This window comes from Ambystoma mexicanum, chromosome 5p (assembly GCF_040938575.1).
Source record: "Ambystoma mexicanum isolate Mex_15411 chromosome 5p, UKY_AmexF1_1, whole genome shotgun sequence".
NCBI classification, from domain to species: Eukaryota; Metazoa; Chordata; class Amphibia; order Caudata; family Ambystomatidae; genus Ambystoma; species Ambystoma mexicanum.
Window position 1 is genome coordinate 804,304,808 of NC_090930.1, and position 22,264 is coordinate 804,327,071.

The 22,264-nt window shown below is 46.8% G+C and overlaps 1 protein-coding gene across 1 annotated transcript in view; it reads left to right on the plus strand.

The window, feature by feature from the left end:
- The window catches only part of AVL9 (AVL9 cell migration associated), a 933,501-nt gene that overhangs the window by 494,952 nt on the left and 416,285 nt on the right, over positions 1-22,264 (plus strand). The window contains exon 6 of the mRNA XM_069613227.1: positions 6,598-6,664. Within this exon, the coding sequence (XP_069469328.1) occupies positions 6,598-6,664 (67 nt within the window). The remainder of the gene's footprint in view (positions 1-6,597; positions 6,665-22,264) is intronic.

The following is a 22,264-nucleotide window of genomic DNA, read 5'->3' on the forward strand; positions in this document are numbered from 1 at the left end:
TTGGCGCACGCCGCTGGCACAGATTGCCGCATGCACACACTGTGCGCCAGCCGCGTGCGCCACTTGTGCGCTCAATTCTATGAATTACCCCCTTAATGTTGTTCCCGGTATCATGAGGACCTTCGCACAAAAGAAATATTTGCTATAAAGACTTCACCTTGACTCGCACAACAACCATCCGCTGTCCTTGAAGGCAGCACAGCAAGCCTACTTCCTTAACACATAGGCAACACAGCAAAACGACTTCCTTAACACATTGGCCCTCATTACAGCACAGGGAAAAAATGGTGGAAACGTATTTACTGCCACTTTTACCACAATAACGTTTTGCAACCTCTATTTAGTGTTATGATATGATATTGCATTTATAATGTGCCTGTACACAAGTATTTCTCGGCCCGACAAGACCATGGGGGGGGGGTGCTGGGGAGAGGTAGGACAAAATAACCATCTTACTAGGCCTTGTGTCATTCAGAACGCTTAAGTGCGGGGAAGTGGATGGGGAGAAGTGCCAGGGGGGAGTGGTAGGGGGTGGAGTGGAGAAGTGCAGGTAATCAAAAGTGCAGCCAGCTAGTGGCTCAGTGCAGGTAAGGAAAGTGCACCCAACGGGTGGCTCTTAAGCGCAGAGAGAGGGGGCTGTAGGGGTTACAGATACAGACCACAAGTGCTAGGGGAGCCAAGAGGCAGTGTGAGGGGCAACTAGGCATGCGGGGACCTGGGCCCAAGTTCAGAGGCTGGCCAGGTGACCAGTGCGTGGAAAAACCTCCACTGTTTGGCTGGAGGTTTTTTGATCCAGAAACATGTATTATTTATTGCCCACAGTAAATTCTCCAACCCTCAGTGGAGTCCTATGAAACTCCAAAATGAGGCCGAACTTTTAATTTGGCAGATATTGCACCAGAATAAGTGGTGATTAGAACAGTAAACACGCTTGGTAGAATTCCCTCTCGAAATAACGCCACACTCTTAATTCGGCCCATAATGCTGTACTAAATCAAGAAAACAGTCTACAGTATTGGTATTGTTCAGCCAAATCGCATCGGGAAGACTATCCACTCTAGGCTGTTTTCAGGGGATGACGAGTGCCATAAAGCAGCATGGTGACAAAATGCGTGTGCTTTGCAGTGTGTGCAATTCAGCCAAAAAAGAATGTCTTTTACTTGTTCATGCTACAGATGAGTGAACAGTGGAGCCAATTCTATAGGTGAGTTCTCTTTAAGTTTGGACAGAAGTTGCCCCACCTTCTATTTGGTAAATCTCTTTATTTGTTGGCCATCAAAAAGTCTTCGCTTGCAGCCTTATTACACCACTTGAATAACTAGGGAGCGATCCATCTATGCTAGTCATTGTGCTTGGAGACCCTCATAATTCGAAATGTGTCATTTTGAAATCGGCTTTACTTTCAACATATTACCTGCTTCTTCGTTGCCAAAGATTTCACTGTGTGGCAGTAAACAACTGATGAAAATTAAACTGAAGACTCAGGGCAGGTGGATGAAAGAAAAGTGCTGCAAAATCAATGTAGTGGTGAAATGGGTATGAGTTTTCAATGCTTTGTACCATCTCTGTCCCTTTTTCCCCAAACATATCCCACTGTTTTATGCAAGAAATACCTGTAGTATTGCAACAGCATTCAAAAGGTATAGATGGCTATGTTGCCCGAGATCCCGAACAATGTGTGTAGGAAGCATTGGGGTCTGAATGCCGGGAACAAATGACCGACTTTGCTGAATCCAGTCTGTGAAGACCTAGCCTTTTGTTCCTGCTCCCTTCTCCTGGTCCTTTACTGGGGGTTCTGTAGAGAAGCCCCTCAACACTCACACCGGAAAAAATACAACCCACTAGGGGAAAAAGACCCAGCACACCTCTTGCAAGGAAAATAAGGTTTATTCTCATAAAAAGACAAATACGCACCAGCAAAGGACTCTGCTGCCACAGAGTGCTCTGGCAAAATCAACATGGAAGATAGTTTATAAAGGTGGGAAGCGTCACAGCTACTGTACATTACATAGGTTACAGATCCACGTAGCTGGTTGGTGCTACCCTATACATAGGCGACCTGCGGCATGTGGGATGCCAGGTCATTGGTCCCAGCCTCTCCTTATCCATCATCTTCCATGTGGGGTTCTTCCTTGCACGTCATCAGGCTTGCAGTCCCTAATTGCCGGTTAAAAGCACAAATCATAGCATGCCCTATCTGTGGCCTAATGTGCACCTGGTACTGCAGACATGGGCGCAGAGGATACTTTTGAGGTCACACTATCTTACAAACCCCAGCTTGATCCCAGGCGCATCTGCGCCGTTACAACACTTCACACCACAGGCTTAAATTTGTTACTTTCACTCCTTGGCACCTCGCAGCACAAATCACACAGGCCCAGGATATTCTGCTATGATCTTTCTGAGAAATGGGTGTTCTAACAGTTTCATGGTCAGTGATCTTGAGCTGTCTGGTACTCTGGAAGGCTGGGGTATTGTGAGAGGGGCATCTGGACACTATATTTTAGGTTTGGGGTTGGTCAGTGGCTTGTGCCCTCCTCATGGGATAACTGTGCACAGGCAGCTCTCGGCCCCATCATGGCTTTGCAGGGCGCATTCTTTCTGGGTACATGTGCAAATGGTATGAGACGATGAGAGGTTTATGAATCCCCACGGATTTGGCCTTTTCCAATGTTGTCCTGACTGCAACCCGCTCCTGCATTCACACACGTATCTCTATATTCTATTCCTGGGCATACTGTCCTGGTTGCAGCGCAGCGCCAAGCCTCGATTTCAAGAAGGCTGCTATTTTCTAAGATGACGTTTCGTTTCCTAGTGCAATCTACACCCAGTCATGTAACCTACTCCTAATACAACTCCTGCAAACCGTCTCCGCTGCACGGCCCATCCCTCTAAATACCCCACCTACTTACCTGCTACATTTGCTGCTGTGTCTGAAGCTGGAAGCCCCACTTACTGCACATTGTGCTTCAGAATTCAACCTTTTGTGCGCTGGGCTTGTGGCTTCACGCCTGCTGACTGCAAATGGTGTAGGATAGACGAAATACAGTTCAGTGCTTAATTAAAGTCATATGTATTGTACCTCATACGTACAATATCTTTATCAAACTCTTCCCCTCTGTCGTTCCTCATTCTCCTTCCAGGCAGTTTCTGGGCCGTGGGTAAACTCTGTCTTCGATTTCATCACTTTGTCTGCACAAAAAAGTTAAGGGGTGTCTTTGGAAAGTGCTTTGATCAGTGGCGATAGGTGCATTTTTTTGTTGGAGGGTTGTTTATGTTTCCCATGAAAATCGACCAAGGTCTGAGCTCGGGCAGTTTCTTCAGCCACGTCCTGGAACATTTTGAAAACAATGGGTTAAAATTAAAACCCACAGTTTTCCTTCGGTTTTGTAGGGTAACACTTGAAAAAATCTGCAGATGCATGTTACCAACCGTGCATAGTCGCATTTCCCAATGCATTTTCAAGATGACTTTGCCTACAATATGGTATTGTACGAAATTACCAAATATAAAAGTCCGACCCCACCAAAGGACCTAAAACACACACCACGAAAAGTTCTAACTACCAAAAGTTTGAACTTTTCATGGTGTGTGTTTAGGTGTTTCGGTGGGGTCGAACCTGGGGATGGGGGGGGATGTCCCCTGCAGCACCCCACTCACTACAGTGAGCGGGGATTGCGGGGGGACAACACCCAGCCCCCGCCAAATGAAAAATAAAAAAAGCCCTGCTCACTATGCTATACAGTATAGTGAGCGGGGTGTTGCGGGGGACACCCCCACAGCACACCCAAGAGGGGAAAGAAAAGGACCCTGCGGCACCGGTTCCTGATCACAGAAGTGAAAGGGAACTGGCGCTGCAGGGACTCAGCGCATCTTCAAAGGGAAGTAGGGTAGGGGTGTGTTGTGGGTGGGGTGTGGGTTTGTAGGGGTTTTTAATGTATGTTCGCATGGGAAATGTACGAACCTTTTGGGGTTCGTACATTTCTCATGGAAAGTTTTCCGTCGCGGTAAAAGCAGCCACGGTCGGATCACGTAGATCCTACAATATATAAACAGCATAAAACATTTTAATGCTGGCTGTTTCCGTTCATGTCCATGCTAGCTGCACCATATGTACCAGTATTCCCATGTAAGAACACACTCGTGCCAGTAATGATACTATAAGAAAAATGTCCTTGATGGCTCTACCAATATATGCCAGCATCTCCACGCAAGAACCTACTTTTTTTGGCTTTGTCAGTAAACAATGCCATGGCACAGCAAAGAAACAAATGTCCAAAACTGGCTGCACCAATGTAGGCTAGTACGGCCATGTGAGAACACTCATCATGCTGGCTTTATCCTTGATGCTCAGTAAAACATGTCATTCTTCCACAGCAAGAAAATATGTCCAGACTGGCCACTGTGACGGGGTCGGGGACCTGACCCTATCAAGAGGTGATGTGCGGGTGGGGGGCTCCTCTCAGCCTGGGGGTGTGTGACCTACTAGGGATTTTGCCAAGTCCAGTCCTGCCCCAGAGGCAGGTGTGGGAGATTGGAAGGCCCCAGTCCCTATCCCTTCTTTTGCCTGTTTGCATGAATTAAGTACCACATTTTCTTGCCCCATGCCTGTACTGCACAGTGCTGGCCAGTATCTTTTCTGTCAACATCCAGCATGCCTAGCGGTGGGAGAACGAACAAGCAACCTGCCCGGATGAGAGACAGCAGGGATCTGCCATGCTTCAGAGCAACCCATTCAGCAGTCCATCAGAGCGAAGCAGCTCTGTGAGATGGACCAGCACAAGCAGTGGGACTCCAGCATTGACAAGCCTATCGAGCGGAGCACTCACAATCCCAGAGTGCTAAGCACAACATACAGGGACAATGCCTAGAGCCGGTGGACCCGCGTACAAGAAGGGGATGAGGTTTAAAAACACTTATGTGTTTAATCACCTGGAACGCCTCCATTGGGGAAAGGAAAGAGAGCTGTTGGCCCAGGGTACTAGGTGAGGGAGAGATCCAATGGCGATCGAAGGGGCGATTAAAAGTGGCACAAGAAACAGGAAGGTGTGGGTTAGTGGGTGGAGATCAAAGGAGGAGGGGGAGGACGAGGGCCAAGAGACAAGGAGGAGGAAAGATGGTGTAAAGGAGCATGAAGGATTGTTGGAGGCTGTAAGTTAATATATTGGTTGGTAGGAGAAAGTGGTACTTGGGTTTGATTGTGCGTGCAAAGTGTGTAGGTAGGGCTAATAGAGTCAGAGTAGTAAGTGAATGTGAAGGCGGCTGAGGGAGTTTGAGGAGGGTGACTGCCGGAGAAGATGTGGGTGGGGAGTAGAAGTGGTATGGAGAGGAAAGAGTATTAGTAATAGTAGTGGTTGTGTGGAGAGGGATGGGAGAGTAATAGGAAACTGCCCACACTAGACGAGAGGGACAGTTCTTAGCGAGTCTTTTACGATTCTTATAATAAAAACCCTTGAACTGTATTTGAAAGTTGGTGTGTTCTTGAGATCACCATTCTTCACAAGTGTATCCCTGCAACCCAAAATCAGAGACCTAATCAACGGCCTGGCATACATGCATTTATTTAGTATTCGTACACTGATTCAGCCATTCACCCATGCATCTACACTCTCCCTCAACTATGCCTCCATACAACATGCACTCTTATTCACACCTGTACCCAAACAACATACACTCTCACATTCACACACGCACAAAGACGCACACCCTCTGATGCATGCACGCATACATACATACATATATATTTTGGGATTCCTTGCAGCCTGGTCCAGTCTTCAAACACTACCTGGCCCTGCCACCTGTGCAGCACGTAATGGGAACCAGGATGTAGGGAGAGCTCCCTCGTTCCTACATATGCGTGGTGGAGCCAGAGCGCCTCCATCTGACACCTGGACCACTGAATGTGCGGGGAGAAGCAGGACAGCCCCTATGCACATTTGGTCCTGTAGTATGCCACCAGTAATGGAGAAATCCAGTCTGCACATGAGACTTGCCAGTGCAGAGGCAGAGCAGGACTACCATGGCCATTCAACTAGCACTTGGTATCTGTTCCTGGGTAAACATGCATTAGGACTTGCACAGTGTCATGACTTGAATCTCCAACTACCAAGGCATCACGTCAGAACGCAGATCGTTGATTGTGAGCTACTATAGTATGAGGTTATTGACTTTTGTGATCGTGTTTAATGTAAGAAGCATAAAGAAACTTTTGAAGTTTAAACGCCTACATTTTTTTGGTGTCTCTTTCGAGCAATGACTTGGAACTTTTTTTTTAGTCCTTTCTCCGCCTATGTTTTTGAGTTGGTGTATTAATCTTTCGAGCATTCAAAAAACTGCAACACTAGGCTATATCTTCGGAAGCAGAGTACATGTAGCCATGACAGTTTCCTGTTTTTGTTTGGGTGCGCTTTGATATGTGGTTTCCCTTTTTGGAAGAGGGTGTGTTGTGTCGTTTAAAAAAAAAAAAAAAAAAAAAAATTGTGTTTTGCAAGATGCAAATGCAGTTTCATAACCAAGCAAAACGAATTAAACTGAAATGTCTGATATTTGGAGATTAGTTTCTATCCTCAGTGTAACCATTGTGTTTTCCGTTTAAAGGAGTTGTATGATAACATGAACAGCTCTTTGGGAGGCACTCCTTTGGAAGGATCACAGTTGTACTTGGGTAAGTGATATTTATTTTCTTGATTATGCATTTACCTGGAAAAAGCATTTGAAGTAGCGAATTGCGCTATGGCTCATCCACCAGTAATGCCGCCATCTTTGCAAAGGACAGTGTTGTACCACACACGCGAAATGTACGTAGTGTTCCTGCTGATTGCAACTGTGACTTGGCTGCATTGGACGTAATCATTAATCATTGCAGTTAGACTTTTTGATTGCTGTGATTAATAAGGCACGTTAGCATTCTGAAAGTAGCCCACATGTGGGTGTCTGAAATAATAAAATGGCAACCATAGGTTCCACACATATCCCCTTTCACAACCCAGACCATCCCCGACGCTTTCAAACTCATTCACCTTTGTTTCTCATATTCTCCCTACGTCTGCCAACGGGAAATGGAGACGGATTGATGATATTGGAAAGTGCACAGTTTATTCTCAATTCATAGAAAGCCCACTTTGTAACTGACCTACAATTCGCATTTCCTGCAAACCACACATTTCAAAATTCTTGCAAGGTTATACCGTTAGTACCGCTATTCCTTTAATACACAAGAGGCACTACCAAACTGATCCACATGTCCACTGTGGGCGTAGTCGAACCTGCAACTACTGTCCAAATTTGTCATAGTGGAATGCAGAAGTGTTGTGCTACATGGGAATGATGGAACGCCCCCCCCTCGCCCCCACTGCTATGTTAATGTTACTCCTCTCTGCCAATAGTGATGCAACTTGGGCACTGGAGGGCTCAGTTGTGAGTACAGGGTTTTAGATGGCAAACCTTGAAAATGCTACCTGTACCTGTGCCTTTTATTTGGGGAATACCTATATATGGTGTGTGTAGCACAGAATAGCTTGTAAATATGTGGAAAAATAATTATACTTCATTGTATCCAATCCAGGCTGTTTTTAGTCACATCACTTAGCATATTGCGGCCTATTGTTTTGCGTATCCCATTTTAAGTCACATATCCTTGCATACACATAGCTGTTGGGTAAAGCTAGCACGGGTTGGCAGTGTCACATATGACAACGGGCAGGTTTGTATCTATTTAAGGCATTCTATTTGCCAAAGATTTCTCTATACTTTGTTCAACAACAGTCTGGGAGTACCCCAGTTCATCAGGGAAGTATGGTGGACGTTGTAGTTACTAGTGGTGGGCTGTACCCCACTGTTCTCAAGTGTTAGTGTTCCTTTGTTTAGAAGGGCATGTGTGTGTCTTCTATATGTAATTGGTTTTAAATTCCATTTTTGCCTGAATGTTACTCCGTATACATCACGCTTTAAATACATAATTGATGTAAACCCAGCATAGACAGTATATAAATATATGTGTGCAATTAAGTTTAGCAATCTGCTGACCACATTCATTGTCATCAGGCCTGTTTAGATCATGATCGTTCATTTCAATACTGCACAGAATTGATTAGATGAGTATATTAAGACCGCTCAAAGGAAGGAGAAAACGTATCCAATAAGGTATGGATTCCATTACTGCTTGTCATATGCGAAGCAGCCTTTTCAGGAATCTAATTAGAGGACCACACCTTAGGATCATGTTATATCCGAAAAATAACAATAAAGCTGGGTAAGACTTCCAATATTTTCAGCAATAAACACATTTGCAACTTACTGAATGGTAGAACAGTTTAAGGAGTTTTACATAGCATAAGGAAACATTGTGAATAAGCCTTTCCCTGCCTTATACATTTGAATGTACAATGTGACTATTTCCCCATCGAACCCTAGCTTCCAGGTTGGGCAACTTTGGGGGGACCGTGCCCTTACATCTGCTACGTGATGTGGGTCCTGAAGGTGGTATGTGATGGGCCGGCAGGGATCATCACATTAGCCCCAATTCCTCTTTAGTCGTTTTCATGCGGACCCCCACGGTACACGCCCAGCGTTCAAGTGAGTGTTAGCCGCGATGGCTCCACTTTCTTTGCATGTGGATACGCAATTGCATGGGAATCTTGAAAATCATGATGGTGGACCAACATGATGTAGGGAAACTGAGTACTACACACATGAGTTGGCTAACTGCATATTCACTCGCCAATCTCCTGAGCAATCCTACTATGGGCCTCAAATGCCACATGTCAGGTAAAACACAGCTGATCGTGAGGGATTAGACTTGAATTTAAACACAGGAAGAGAAAAGTTAGTGGTGGGCAGTTGGTGTAGGAGCAGCAGTGAATGTGGAATAGATGCAGGAGGAGGTGGATGGTGCAGGAGGAGGTGGATGGTGCAGGAGGAGGTGGATGGTGCAGCAGGAGGTGGATGGTGCAGCAGGAGGTGGATGGTGCAGCAGGAGGTGGATGGTGCAGCAGGAGGTGGATGGTGCAGCAGGAGGGGAGAGATCAGAAGAGGTTGCATGACATGAGCATCAATGAGTTTGGTGGAGTTGAATCTTGAGGAATTGAGAGAACCAGGGGTTGGTGGAGAGGAAAATCAAGGAGGAGAGCAAAAGAGGTTGGAGGAGGTGAGGAATTGGAGTGAGAGAAGGTATATGTACAGAGAAAGGTTGCAAAGAGGCAGGAAAGGCAGTTAAAGGAGGGGTAACGAATCGGGAAGCAAGGAAGGACAATGTTTAGGAAGTCTCTTCAAGGTGCAAGGACAGCGACCGGCAGAGAAAGACAATGCAAGCATAGCTGTTGTCTGGAAGAAGTGGAGAAGGAACAAGTATGTTGTGGAACGTTGTAGAGGTTAGGCTACAGCGACCTTGAGGTCTAGTGCCTAGGCCAAGTGACAAGCCCCTGACACAAGCAGGCATCAGTGCAGTAAGGAGGGAAGTAAGACATATTTTTATTCAGGATCCTTAAATGGAGAATTGAGCCAAAACCCCAACCCTCTAACTTACCTCACCTCAAGAGGACTCTCTGGAACCCACTTAGGAAAAGCCTTGTGTCCAGTAAATTGCCTAAGAGACCATGGCAAATCACCCAAACAGTGGTTTACGGGGAGTGGCCATTTTCCCCCCACCAGGACTTAACTCATTGAAGAAGCTTGGTGCCTAAAGTCTCAGCGACACTGCAGAGAGCACAGATAAAGACTATTTACATCAAATACATGACTTGGTGGAAGAGGGAATTCGGATTCACTCTCCCTACAAATAACAGGTGAACCGGGGAGTTCCAAAAGTAGACCAGAGGGCGACTACTGCCAGAGGGAAGGTTGACAGAGGATCTTAGGAAGCCTTTGCAAGAACTTGAGTGAGATGTGATCTATCCTGCATAGGTATTCTAGAGATACTTCTTATAACCCACCTTCCTGACCAAGGACTGACTTGCTTCTTCAGAGGGGCATGCCCAAGTCAGCAAGTCACCTATTGGAGAGGAGAACAGCTGGCAGGGAGATGTACCTTTTCGGCTTATTTTAATTTGTTCATCACTCTGTGAGAGAAGTTTCTTTCGAATGGTTTGTGTCCTCCCACGTATTCCTCATATTTGATATTCGTTATCCAGCTTCGGCTGCTTTAGAATCTTTTTTTCGGCAGAGGGCGCTGTGCATCGATGGCGTCGACTCAATGTCCCTCGGGGGGCTCCGCCACGAGGATGATGTCATCGAAGGCATATATAGCAGGCACAGCACCCGTTGGCGTCAATTCAGTTTTTCTGCAAATGCGTTAGCTTTGAGAAATACGGTGCACTTCTTCACTTCCAGTGACAACTTCGTTATTTCAAAAGAGATTCAAGAAAATGTCTTCTTCGCGAACACTGACATTCCCTAAGACCGGATTCAAAAAGTGTCGCGATTGTAGGTCAAAAATGTCATTGACAGATCTGCATCGTATGTGTTTCTGGTGCCTTGGGGTAGACCATAACACCTCAGACTGCTTCAAGTGCCAGTTGATGACAGGAAAGGCCTTGACGGAACGAAAGAGGAAATTGAAGGTAGGTCGAGTCTTCAAATGTTTCTACCCTGACCAAAAACCCTTTGACCGACGAGTTGAGAGGCGACTCTCCTCAGAGGAAGAAGGTTAAGCGGTTGAGATCGAGGAGTGGCTCTCACCACTCTTCATCGTCCTCAAAGAAGTCTAAGAGAAAGCACCATAGGTCGCCTTCGTCGACTTCATTGTCGGACGCTTCCCCTGAGAGAGTTTCTTGCCCAACTAAGCTCAAAATATTTGAAAAACAGAACCCTCCAAGCCAAGCTCCTACCGCGCCTTCGAAAGAAGCCGGGAAGGAAAGGACTCGGCCTAAATCCTGTACACCCTCGAGCCCGGGGTGAAGAACCGATCCACATCGGGAGCCATAAAGGCCTTGATCCAATGAAGGAACATCGAAGGATCAGTCAAGCCGGAAGCATAGGTCGAGGTCGTCGACGCCATCGACCCCTTCAATGCCAGCCAAATCCTCGACTTCGACGCGGAAGGCACCGACGCCAGCTGCGCCATCATGGCCAACTGCGCCATTGACACAGAGCACACCATTACAGCCTAAGGCATCAATAAAAAAAGTTTTGATGACTCCCCCAGCCTCGGATCAATTTTTTTACAAGACCTCTCATACCTGAGAAGACTATTTCAAGTCACTTACTTCCATATATGAAGAGTTGGAGTTTGGGAGACCAGAGGCTGGGGAGCATGGTGATGCATCCTACAGACAACTCATGTCCAAGGTAATGGATTACATGGGGTGGAGTAGGCCTCCATTGCCATTCGAACAGGATGATCTAACCGCTATCCTAGATAAGGGTCCTTAGTCAGATCCCATGTTACCATTTCATATTGTCTTGCAGAAAAGGGTGGCGACGAATTGGGAGACACAGGAAACAAATCCGGCAGTAAATAAAACCTTTTTTTTAAAACAATTTTTATTGTTAACTTTCAATTTACAAACAACACAGCACACCCGGCAGTTAAAGTTGTGAATGTCCGACCATAATGCTTCAACCTATATATTTACCACTGCCATCCCCTTCCCCTCCCCCATAATTTGAGCTTACTCCATGGCATCTTTAGTCCTATTCCTCCTGGGGTGCCTCTTCCGCGCTCCCAGAGGTGTCATGTTCGCTTGGACTGGCTTGGATGGGCTCGGTTAATGAGGCCACTAACTGTCTCCAGGGCATCAGCGTTCCCACTTCATCATCCTCCCCTCTATAAGCTTCTTCATACCATGCTGCTGTTTCCGCTTCTGTCCATTTCAGTAGGTCATGGCACCACACCTCTAACCTGGGCCTCTGGCCTGCTTTCCATCCCATAGCTATTCTGCGCTTGGCCAGAATATAGGCCAAGTCCTTAAGTTTACAGCCATGTTTCGTTTTACGTGGTCTAGTAAATCCTCCCAGCATGCACGACCACACCGATTCTACATTTAGCTTGATTCCTTTCTCAGAGAGGCGGTGGGTAACCTCCCCTCAAAATTTCTGAATCTCTGGGCATGCCCAGAACATGTGTAACATCCCCGCATCTAGTTCCCCACATTTGGGGCACCTTTGTGGGTCTGTGCTTTTGAATCGGGCTATCTTTTGAGGGGTCATGTACACCCTGTGAGTTACATATAACTGTATCTGTTGTAATCTAGTGTTTCTGGACACCCTCTTGTGGTACCTTTGCGCTCTTTCCCATAGCCCGTCCTGCATGGGTTCTCCCGCGTCGTCCTCCCATTCCTGTCTCAACTGGGTCACCTCTTTTCCCACCCTGGACATTACCAATTCATAAATCCTGGACACCTCATGCCCTCCTTCCGAGACATCATATATTGTCTCTGACCGCATCTGGTTGGCTTTCTAGTGCTATTTCAGACCATGTGGCTCTTATCTGCTTTACTAGTCTGGTGTAGGTGATATACTGCCCAGGGTGTACTCCAGTGTCTTCCATTAGTGTTGTGAATTCCAGTGCCTTTCCATCCCACCACACATCTCCCAATGCTACTATGCCCACCGGTTCCCAGTATCTACGTATTATGTTCCTTAGTTGTGCATCCACTCCCTTTAGCACCACTAGCAGCACTTGGGGGGAGACCAGGGTCAAGTTCTCCATGACCTGGCATGCCTTGCGCCATGTTTTCCACCCCAATTCTAGCAGCTTCGATCGCCCTTGTAGCTCTGATTTGGGCAGCCATATTAGTTCTTTCAGAAAGTAGGGTTGCGCATCCTGACCTCGCAGTTTGGACTCTGCCATTGTGTCTTCAGCTAGCCATTTGATCACATACTGTAGTTGCGCCGCCAGATGATATATCTCGAAGTTGGGCAGTTTTATGCCCCCTTTCTCAAACGCGTTTTGCAACTCCCATAAAGCTATCCTTTTTCTGATGTTGTGCCAAATGAAACCCCTACATAAGCTCTGTAGTTTGTTAAAAAAGCATTTGGGCAACATATATGGTATATTCACAAAAAAGTGCAACAGTCTAGGCAATACCACCATCTTCAACAATGCCACACTTCCCATCATAGCCAGGGGGAGTATAGCCCAGAACCTCATGCTGTTTTTCAATATTAGCCACCGCTTTCTCTGTGTTTTGTTTGTGTTCCTCTTCCATCACGTGGTAAATATTGATCCCTAATTATCTAAACGTGCTGGTCTCCCAGGGTGTTTGTAATACCCGCAGGTTACTTTGTGCAATTCCCTTATAACTCCCTAAGGGGAATAGGCATGACTTCCTGGGGTTAACCGCAATACCGGAGAGTGCCGCAAATCGCTCCATCACTTTAAGAATGTATTGCAAGTTCTCTTCTGGATACCTGAGATACAGCTGCATGTCGTCTGCGTACAGTGATATTAGGTGTGGTCCCTCCCTAGTGTGGACCCCTATCGCTTCATATTGTTGCCTCAAGTATATCGCTAGGGGTTCCAGTGCTAGGATATACAACATCGGAGACCAAGGGCAGCCTTGTCTGGTGCCCCTACTGAGCTGCCATTTGTATGTATTTATGTATGTACTCTTATATAGCGCCGGCAGCCCGCAGGCATCAGGGCGCTTAACATAAAACAATACAACCTATAGCTTAAATGGCTATCAATAATCCCTGTGATGGCTTATAAAGAAAAAGATTACCATTTTCTACTATTTTCACCTAAAGAGATGCGTCTTTAAACCTTTCCTAAAACGAAGGATGTTTTCTTCTAGTTGCAGCTTAAGTGGAAGGCAGTTCCACTGCTGAGCAGCCAAAACTGCAAAGGATCTGCCCAAGCCTGCCTTTAATTAATTTCTGTTTTGACACTATGAGCAGACTTTTTCCTGCTGAGCGTAAGTGTCTCTGTGGGTGTAAGGCACAAATTGGTTCTTTAGGTATTGAGGAGTGTCACAGAACAGGCATTGATGAATTATAGTCGTAGTTTTGAAATTCACCCTCTACTCCAGCTTGAGCCAGTGCAGAGCTCTTCTTGCCATAGTCACATGGTCTCTGCTCTTTAATCCCTTCACAATCCGCACTGCATCATTTTCTATAACTTGGCACCTTGCCAGGTTCCATAATCCAATTGGCATAATACCATTGCCCTAGCCACTGTGGCTATATTAGCCTCATTCAAATAAGGTCGAATTGCCCTCATGAGGCGTAGATAGTATGCCGTGTTTTTGTGCAGGTAATTTACCTGCGCCTCTGAGCTGACTGAGTCGTTGACCATCATCCCGAGAGTCTTAACTTGATTTGATTCTTGAATTTTTGCTTCATTTATAGACAATGTCTTATACTCTTCTCCTAGCTTGGCTTTTGTCTGATTTATTCCAAAGATCAAAAGTTCTGTTTTGGAGTCACTAAGACACATCCAATTCTGCTGCATCCATGATTCTATTTTACTGTACACATTTGCTATCTTATCACTATCCCTGATGTAGTTTCCCTCTACGCCGATGACACGCAGCTGATCATTGAAATAGTTTATAAAAAACACACAATCTCATCGAACACGTCACATAAGCTTCTCATATATATGTTGAATAACAGTGGAGAGAGACTCGCTCCCTGAGGGACTGCATACATTATTGAGATAGCCTCAGAGAACAGATCCCCCCAGTGCACTCTTTCTTGGCGCTCAGTTAGAAACGATACAAGCCAATCCAGTGCTACCGTAGAACACGCTGGTGTGTATTTCAGCGCATTTACCAATATTTGGTGATCTACCAAGTCGAAGGCTGCGCAGAGCTCCAGCAGTATTAGCATACCTGCTTTACCTTTATCAATTAATTCCAACATTGCTGTTTCTGTGCTGTGAACAGCCCTAAATCCAGATTGTTTGTGTAGGGAAGCTTGTTTCTCTATATGTTGATGTAATTGGCATGTTGCGATTTTATCCAATATTTTAAGAAATAAAGTTTGAGTTTGTGATCGGGCGGAGGTTGGCAGGATCCTTTGGGTCAAGGCCTGACTTTTTAACTAGGGGTGTGATTGTAACTTTTTTTATTCTTTTGGCACTGAGTGTCACGCCGCCTGCCTTGGGGTCCACTTACCTGAAGCGGCGCGCCCCATCCTGGAGGATGTACCCGCGCTTTCGCTTGGGGGCTCCAGGGTTGTCCTGGTCCTCGGCCGCTTCCGGGTTCCCTGGGCATGCTGGTCTGCGCATGCGCGGGCAGCCGTTTCGCGTTCTCCACACATGCGCACTGCATGGGGCACTCGGTTTGGACAGCCTTGCGGTCCACGCCTCTCTCCAGGCTAACCAACGCCTGGGAGACAGCACGGCTTGCGTTCCAAGCCTCCCAGGTGTTGGTAGCCCTATTTAAGGAGCCCGGCCATTCATTCAAACCGCGTCTCAACGCGGTTTGAATTGGATCGTGTTTCCTCGCCGGTTCCTTGTGCCTTCCTTACCTGTTACCTGATTCCCGTTCTTTCTTGTTCCTGATACCCTCCTGGTACAACCCGTGGTTGTGTTGTCCTGTCCTCCCTTCTTGTCCTGTGGTTGGGGCTCCCTTTTCCTTCCTTCTGAGTTGGGTGTTTCCCTTTCTGTTCCTTTTAGTTGGCTCTTGCCCTTTGTACCTTGTCTGCCTGCCCGCTCTGCCTCCCTCTGCCTTGGTGCCTTCCTTGTGAGCCAACCACTACCTTCCTCTGCCGGATCCAGCCTCCTACAACTTCCACTGTGACCTGATCCTTGGGACTTCCATCTTCCAGATCCAGTCTTCCTTGGGACTCAGTATCGTCATCTGGAAAGGCTCCCCCTGTCAGTGCTTGCACTGTCCTGACGCCACGCTAATCAGGGGAGAGCGCACCCGTGGCGTTGGGAGCTGGTTCACTTCCAACCCGGTTCCACTCGGGCGGGAGCTGGGCTGGCTTCCCGCGTCATCAACCACATCTCCGCAGGACTCCTGACAGCCTGGCATCATCTTCAAGGTCCTCAACCGGACGAACAGGTACGCAACGTCCTCGTGACGCAGTCTATAACACTGAGCCTTCTGTAAACGAAGCATTAACTATTTTCACAAAGATTGGGGCGAACAGTTCTTTGTTTTCCTGAATAATTTTAGAAGGCAGAATATTTTCCGCACCGTAGGTGGGTTTCATGTGTTTTAATACTTCGATCATTTCTGATTCGGAGATCATAGTAAAATTAAATGCGTCAATCCCAGCCTGTTTGACACTAACTTTTTTCTGTGATAATGTACCTGCGAGATCGCTGGCCTTAATTAAGTTTTGCCTAGCCTTTAATGTTTTGGCTGTAAAGGCATTTTGCGCTGCATCGCAGTCTTTTGTAGATCTCCGAGATGATCGCTCCCATGTTGACTCTGGCAAGAGGTGAGCTGTACATCAGCTTCGCCCACCTCAGGTACCCTGGCCCCATTCCGTATTCCTTCAAGGCCGCCATCAGCCATGGCCACCTTACTGAATCAAAGGCTTTCACTGCATCCAATGTAACAATTGCAACCTCATTTGCATCTCTTTAAGTCTGTTCCATGACGTGATGGAGCGGTCTATGGTTATCGGCTATACCCCTACACGGGACGTATCCCATCGGATCCTGATGTATCAATTTGCTTAAGACCCATCTGAGTCTGTTTGCTTGCACCGCCGTAAGTATTTTACTATCCTGGTTTAGCATGGACAGCGGTCTGTATGACCCACAATCCGTGTTAGGCTTATTGTGTTTGAGAAGTGGGATAATTATCGCCTCTCATGTTTTCCAGCAGTTTCCAAAGGCCTTGTTTAGCATTGCCAGCAGCGGGGGGAGCACCTCCATCCTGTATGCCTTATAAAACTCACTAGGGAGCCCATCCGTTCCCGGGGCTTTGCCTGTGGGTAATTGTCTTACCACCATTTCCAGCTCCTCTAATGTAATGGGGGGCATCCAGGCTCTTTCTCTTCCGTACTCAGTTTAGGTAACCCAATGTCGCCCAGTATCTCTCATCTCATTTGAGTCCGCCCCTCCTATATCTTCGTATAAGTGTTGGCAAAATTGGAGGAATCCCTTATTTACTCTCTCTTGGGTGTCCAATATTTGGCCGCACGCTCCCTTTATCTCTCGCAGTAAATAAAAACTTGACGAAGAAGTACTGCCCTTCCAGTAGTGACCCTGACTTCCTGTCGAAACACCCCACTCCAGAGAGTCTGGTGGTATAGGCAGCTACTGCAACATCTAAGCAAGCGGCTTACCCTACCATCCCTCCAGACAGGGATGACAAAAGGGCAGATGGATGGGCAAGGAAGGTATTTTCTGCGGGGAGTATGGCACTGAAATCTGCCAACTCCACATGTTCCCTGGCAAAATTTACGTTCACTCTATGGGACTTCATTTCCATGGCAGCGGAGCCCATTCCCGAAGGGGATGAAAGAGACTGGTTCGTAGCCATAGTAAGAGATGGCAAAGAAGCCATGTGTGAGTCTCTTCAGTCAGGTCTGGAAGCATCAGCAGGGCCATGGCTACTAGCACCATTATGCGCAAGTTTGTGGGAGTCTGGTTTTGCACCGGATGTGCAATCCAGACTTCTCGACATGCCCTTTGGCGGGTCTCAGCTTTTGGGCAAGAAGGCTGACGGGAGTCTTCAGAAGTTGCAGACCTCGAAGGTGGCATCCACATTTTTAGGTGCCGCTATTAGGCAACCTCGGCCTTTTCGACCTACTGTACAACAGTGGAGGGGTAGATCTTTTCGCTACCACTACTCAGTTGGAAGGGCGAGTGGAATGGCTGGTCAAACAGGGCCAAAAAAGATGTCCTTGTGGTGGACGAGGAAGAGGTGCAAAGCCAGCTGAAGCAGGGGCATCTTTACCATCTGCCACTGCACCAGCCACCTCAAAACCTTTGAGTTCTTTAGTCACAGTTCACCAGTGGGAGGAAGACTGTCTCAGCTTCTAGAAGAATGGTGAGACCTTACTTTGGATTCTTGGGCTTTGGACACTGTAGCCCACGGTTACGGCCTTCCTTTTATACAGAGACCTCAGAACAAACCACTGGGGAACCACTCTTTGAGGATTCCAGATCCGCTCTTTCTGCAGGAGATTTTAACCCTGCTGGAGAAAAGCACTATAGAACCAGTGCCCTTAGCGGAGAGGAACAAGGGTTGGTATTCCCCTTATTTGCTAATACCCAAGAAGGTCGGAGGACTAAGACCCAACTTGAGATACTTGAACAAGTTCCTTAGAAAGGACAAGTTCAAGATAGTTACACTTTATCAGATCCTTCAGGCCCTCCAGCTCCAGGATTGGATGGTGTCATTGGACCTTCAGAATGCTTATTTTCATGTGCCAATCCATCTCAAGCACAGAAAATACCTGAGGTTCGGAGATGGCAGTTCTCAATGAGTTTTGAGTTCTGCCTTTCGGGCTGACCTCCGCCCAAAGGGTTTTCACCAAACTGATGGCTGTGGTGGCAGCGAGTCTCGGCAGAGGGGAGATTCACGTCTACCCCTACCTGGGCAATTGGCTGATGAGGGCGCATTCTCCCGAACAAGTCCTGCATCAACTCAACGTCACCTGCCACTCCCTTCATAGACTGGGCTTCTCCCTCAATTACAAAAAATCCCATATGTCCCCTTCCGAGAAACTCCAATTCATCAGAGATGTTTTGGGTACATCCTTGGGAAAGAGCTCGCCAGCCGAGGTGTGGGCTCAAGACATACCACAGATGGTCACAAAATTTCAAACTGCCCAGTGCCTCCAGGCCTTCGATTTTTCTGAGGTTTACCGGCCTCATGGCATCCTGCATTTTTCTGGTGCCAGAGGCCCGCCTGAGAATGAGATACCTTCAATGGGCTCTCAGAACTCAATGGTCTCAGTTCTCAGGAAAGATGTCGGACCTACTTCAAGTTCCAAGCAGGTTTGCACAGGATCTTCTGGGGTGGGCCTGCAAGGACACCATTCTGAAGGGAGAACGTTTTTGGCAACCATGACCGTAGATAACAGTAGTGGCTGATGACTCACTCGCAGGGTGGGGAGCCCACACCAACGATCTGACAGTCAGCGGTCAGCGGTCTCTATCGGAGTCCAAACTACATATCAATCTTTTTAAGCTGAGGGCAATCAGACTAGCCCTGAAGGCCTTCCTGCCCTCTGTGTGGGTAAATAATGTCCTGATAATGATGGACAACACAGTGGCCATGTACTACTTCAACAAGAGGAGGTGTAGGGCACTACCACTGTGCAGAGAGACAATGCAACTACTGGGCAATTCAAGAAGTAATCTCCCTATGGCAGTTCACCTAGTCGGAGAGGAGAACATGGCGGCAGACACTCTGATCAGGCAGAGCACAGTCTCCTATGAGTGGGAACTAGCTCAGGAAGTCCTTCAAGAGATCTTCACCCTTTGGGCAACCCCTCAAGTGGATCTGTTTGCTACCAGTGGTAACCAGAAGTGCGAACTGTATTGCTCCAGGGGAATTTCCCCCAACAGGAGCTCTACGAGACTCATTTGTGGTGGAAAGGGAATTTCCACTCCTGAATGCGTTTCCTCCAGTCCCCGTCATTCCTCACGTGATCAGGAGGTTGCGAAAGTTTGGGAAACACATGATCCTAATTGCCCCGGATTGGGCCAGGAGGAAGTGGTACCCTGACGTTCTGGGCATGTCCATCTGTCCTCCAATACGTCTTCCACAAAGAGAGGACCTTCTCTCGCGAGAGGAGGGTCGGGTTCTCCATCCAGAGGCCAAGAAACTCAACCTTCACGCTTGGTTACTGAAAGACTGAGATACAAGGATTGGGACCTCCCGGATGACGTAATGGAGATTTTGCTTTCGGCGAGAAGGCCAGCATCAAAGTCTTTGTTACCATTGAATGTAGATCTTTTTCTGTGTAAAACACCAGATGTCCTATCCTTTCTACTATCTTTGGCCAATCTGGGGCTCCAGATTGGTACCATTAAAGGATATTTTGCGGCGCAGTCCATCTTTTAAGCGCTCGTCAGAGGAATGTTCATACTTCAAAATTCCATTGGTGACTCAATTTCTTAAGGGGCTCACTAATGTGTGCCCCCTCCACCCCCATCTCCTTTCCAGGTTCTAGTTTGGGACCTTAATCTGGTTCTAAAATTCCTAATGTGTGCACCTTTTGAACCTTTACACTCATGTCCTTTAAGGTTGTTAACCTTTAAAACCATTCTATTGGTAGCTCTAACATCAGGCCGTAGAGTGACCGAGTTGCCGGCCCTTTCGTCCAAGCCACCTTTACTGCCTTTCATAAGGATATGGTAGTTCTAAGGGTTAAACCTTCATTTTTACCTAAAATCATTTCTGATTTCCACATAGGACAAAAAATTGCTCTTTCTTCTTTCTATCCCCCCCATCCTAGCAAGGAAGAGGAGAGGTTACATAGGTTCGACCCTCCTAGAGCTTTAAGATTTTATTTGTCTAGATTACTGAGAGCTCATTTCAGTGACAGGCCCTTAGAGAGCCTGTCATTGGGTGATGCTAAAAATAGACAAAGTATTTCTATCCCTGTTAGTGCGCACCGCTGCTGTATCACTTTAAAACAAATGCATGACATGGTCAGGAATAACACGTTCATGCATTGAACCTCCCCCCACTGCCCACACCTGTCCAGGTAAGTCATATTTTGGTTTACTGCGCCTTTTAAAGTGCATCCTGTTTCTGAATATGGGATGCACTTTAAAATGCGTGGAAATGCTCCCTGGATTGTGCAGTTGTGAAAAGGGGGTTAAAGGGGGCATGTGGAGGAGACTGACATACGGGTGGTAGGGTTTTTGGCATAAACATTTATCATAGCTTTTATTATAGTAAAACAAAGAGTAAACCCACCTCTGCATAACTCTGAGGGGTTTCCCTACCTCAACTGAAATACTAAGGGTTCTATCAGAATGTCCAAGCAACTGCAATGTCCACCGTCATGTGTCAGACATCCTACCTCTTCCCTTACACTTAAAATAATAAGTAAACTAATAAAGTAACACATCTTCTTGGTCCAGAAGAATGACTACCTTCAAGAAGGTAGTCATTCTTCTGGACCAAGAAGATGAGTTCCAAAAGGGTTTTGGAACCTGAGGGAATGACTCAGATCCCCAGGTTACAGGTCCTTTTTCAACAAGCAGTGTCCAGACATTTGGTCGACCTAAAACTGGTCGAATGACATTTGGTCGACGCAATTTGGTCGAAAACCAAACGGTCGAATTTTTTTTTTAATTATATATTTATTTTTCGGGTTTTCGTTTTTTACAAAAAAAAGGGGTGAAAATAAAAAAATAAAAAATTCGACCATTTGGTTTTCGACCAAATTGGTTCGACCATTTGTCTGGTCGACCAATTTTTTTCGACCAAATGTCTGGTAACCTTTTCAAGCACAAAACCAAGTTGCTGTTTATATTGTTGAAAAGCAGTAGAGTTCTCAGTTCAGACTTAAAGGATAAAGTTACTGCTCAAAACATCAACATCTGTTATTTCCCATAGTTATGTCTTCACTATTGGGTTCCTGAAGGATGTCTCCCATCTCCAGGTATTTGACACAAAGCCAGGGGCAATGACTCTCTTCCCCTGGACTCTTGTTTCACTTGATTCTATGATTTCACAATGCCAGGGGAATGTCTCCCTTCCCCTGGCCTTTCTCACTTTAGCTTCAAACACACAGTTCTTAACCTCTCTTCTTGGATTGGGGTTTACTTGGCATCTTTCCTTTACCAAGTACTGCGACGAGGAAGATGACTTGTACTGTGTGCAGATTTCTGGTCCCAGACCCAGGTTTCTCTTGCTGTTTGATTTGGTCAACTTGGTTCCCCCCCCATGCCAAGTGGGACCACTAGGAAGACCTCTCACTTCCTGGTTTGGGCCCCAGACCTCTGGTTCTCTCCTTTTTATGTTCTGCTCCCTTAGCTCACTCTCGCGCCAAGTACGGATGCAAGGGAAATGCCCCGCTTCTCAGTGGGGATCCGCGACCCCTGCTTCTCTCCTTACTTCTCTCTTGCAGACCTGATTCACTATCCTGCCAAGTACTGTGACTGTGAAGATGACCGTTGAGCTTTCTTTTTGTTTTACGGGTCTCAGACGCATCTTTCTTGGTTTCATTCTTGGGTGTTCTGGAAATTAGCTTTGTTCCCAAGAATGTCCTTTCACTCCCTGATTGGCGCTGAGTCAGTGTATCCCACTGTTCCCTCCTGCCCCTACCAACCGTCCCGGTCAGCCCTGTACCTTTTAGGGTCTTTCCTGGTAGGCTTTGGTCAGTCTCTGGGTCTTTCGACTTTGGTTTCGGGCTTCCGCAGTCTTCTCCCCGTCTCCAGCGTGATGTGGTGGCG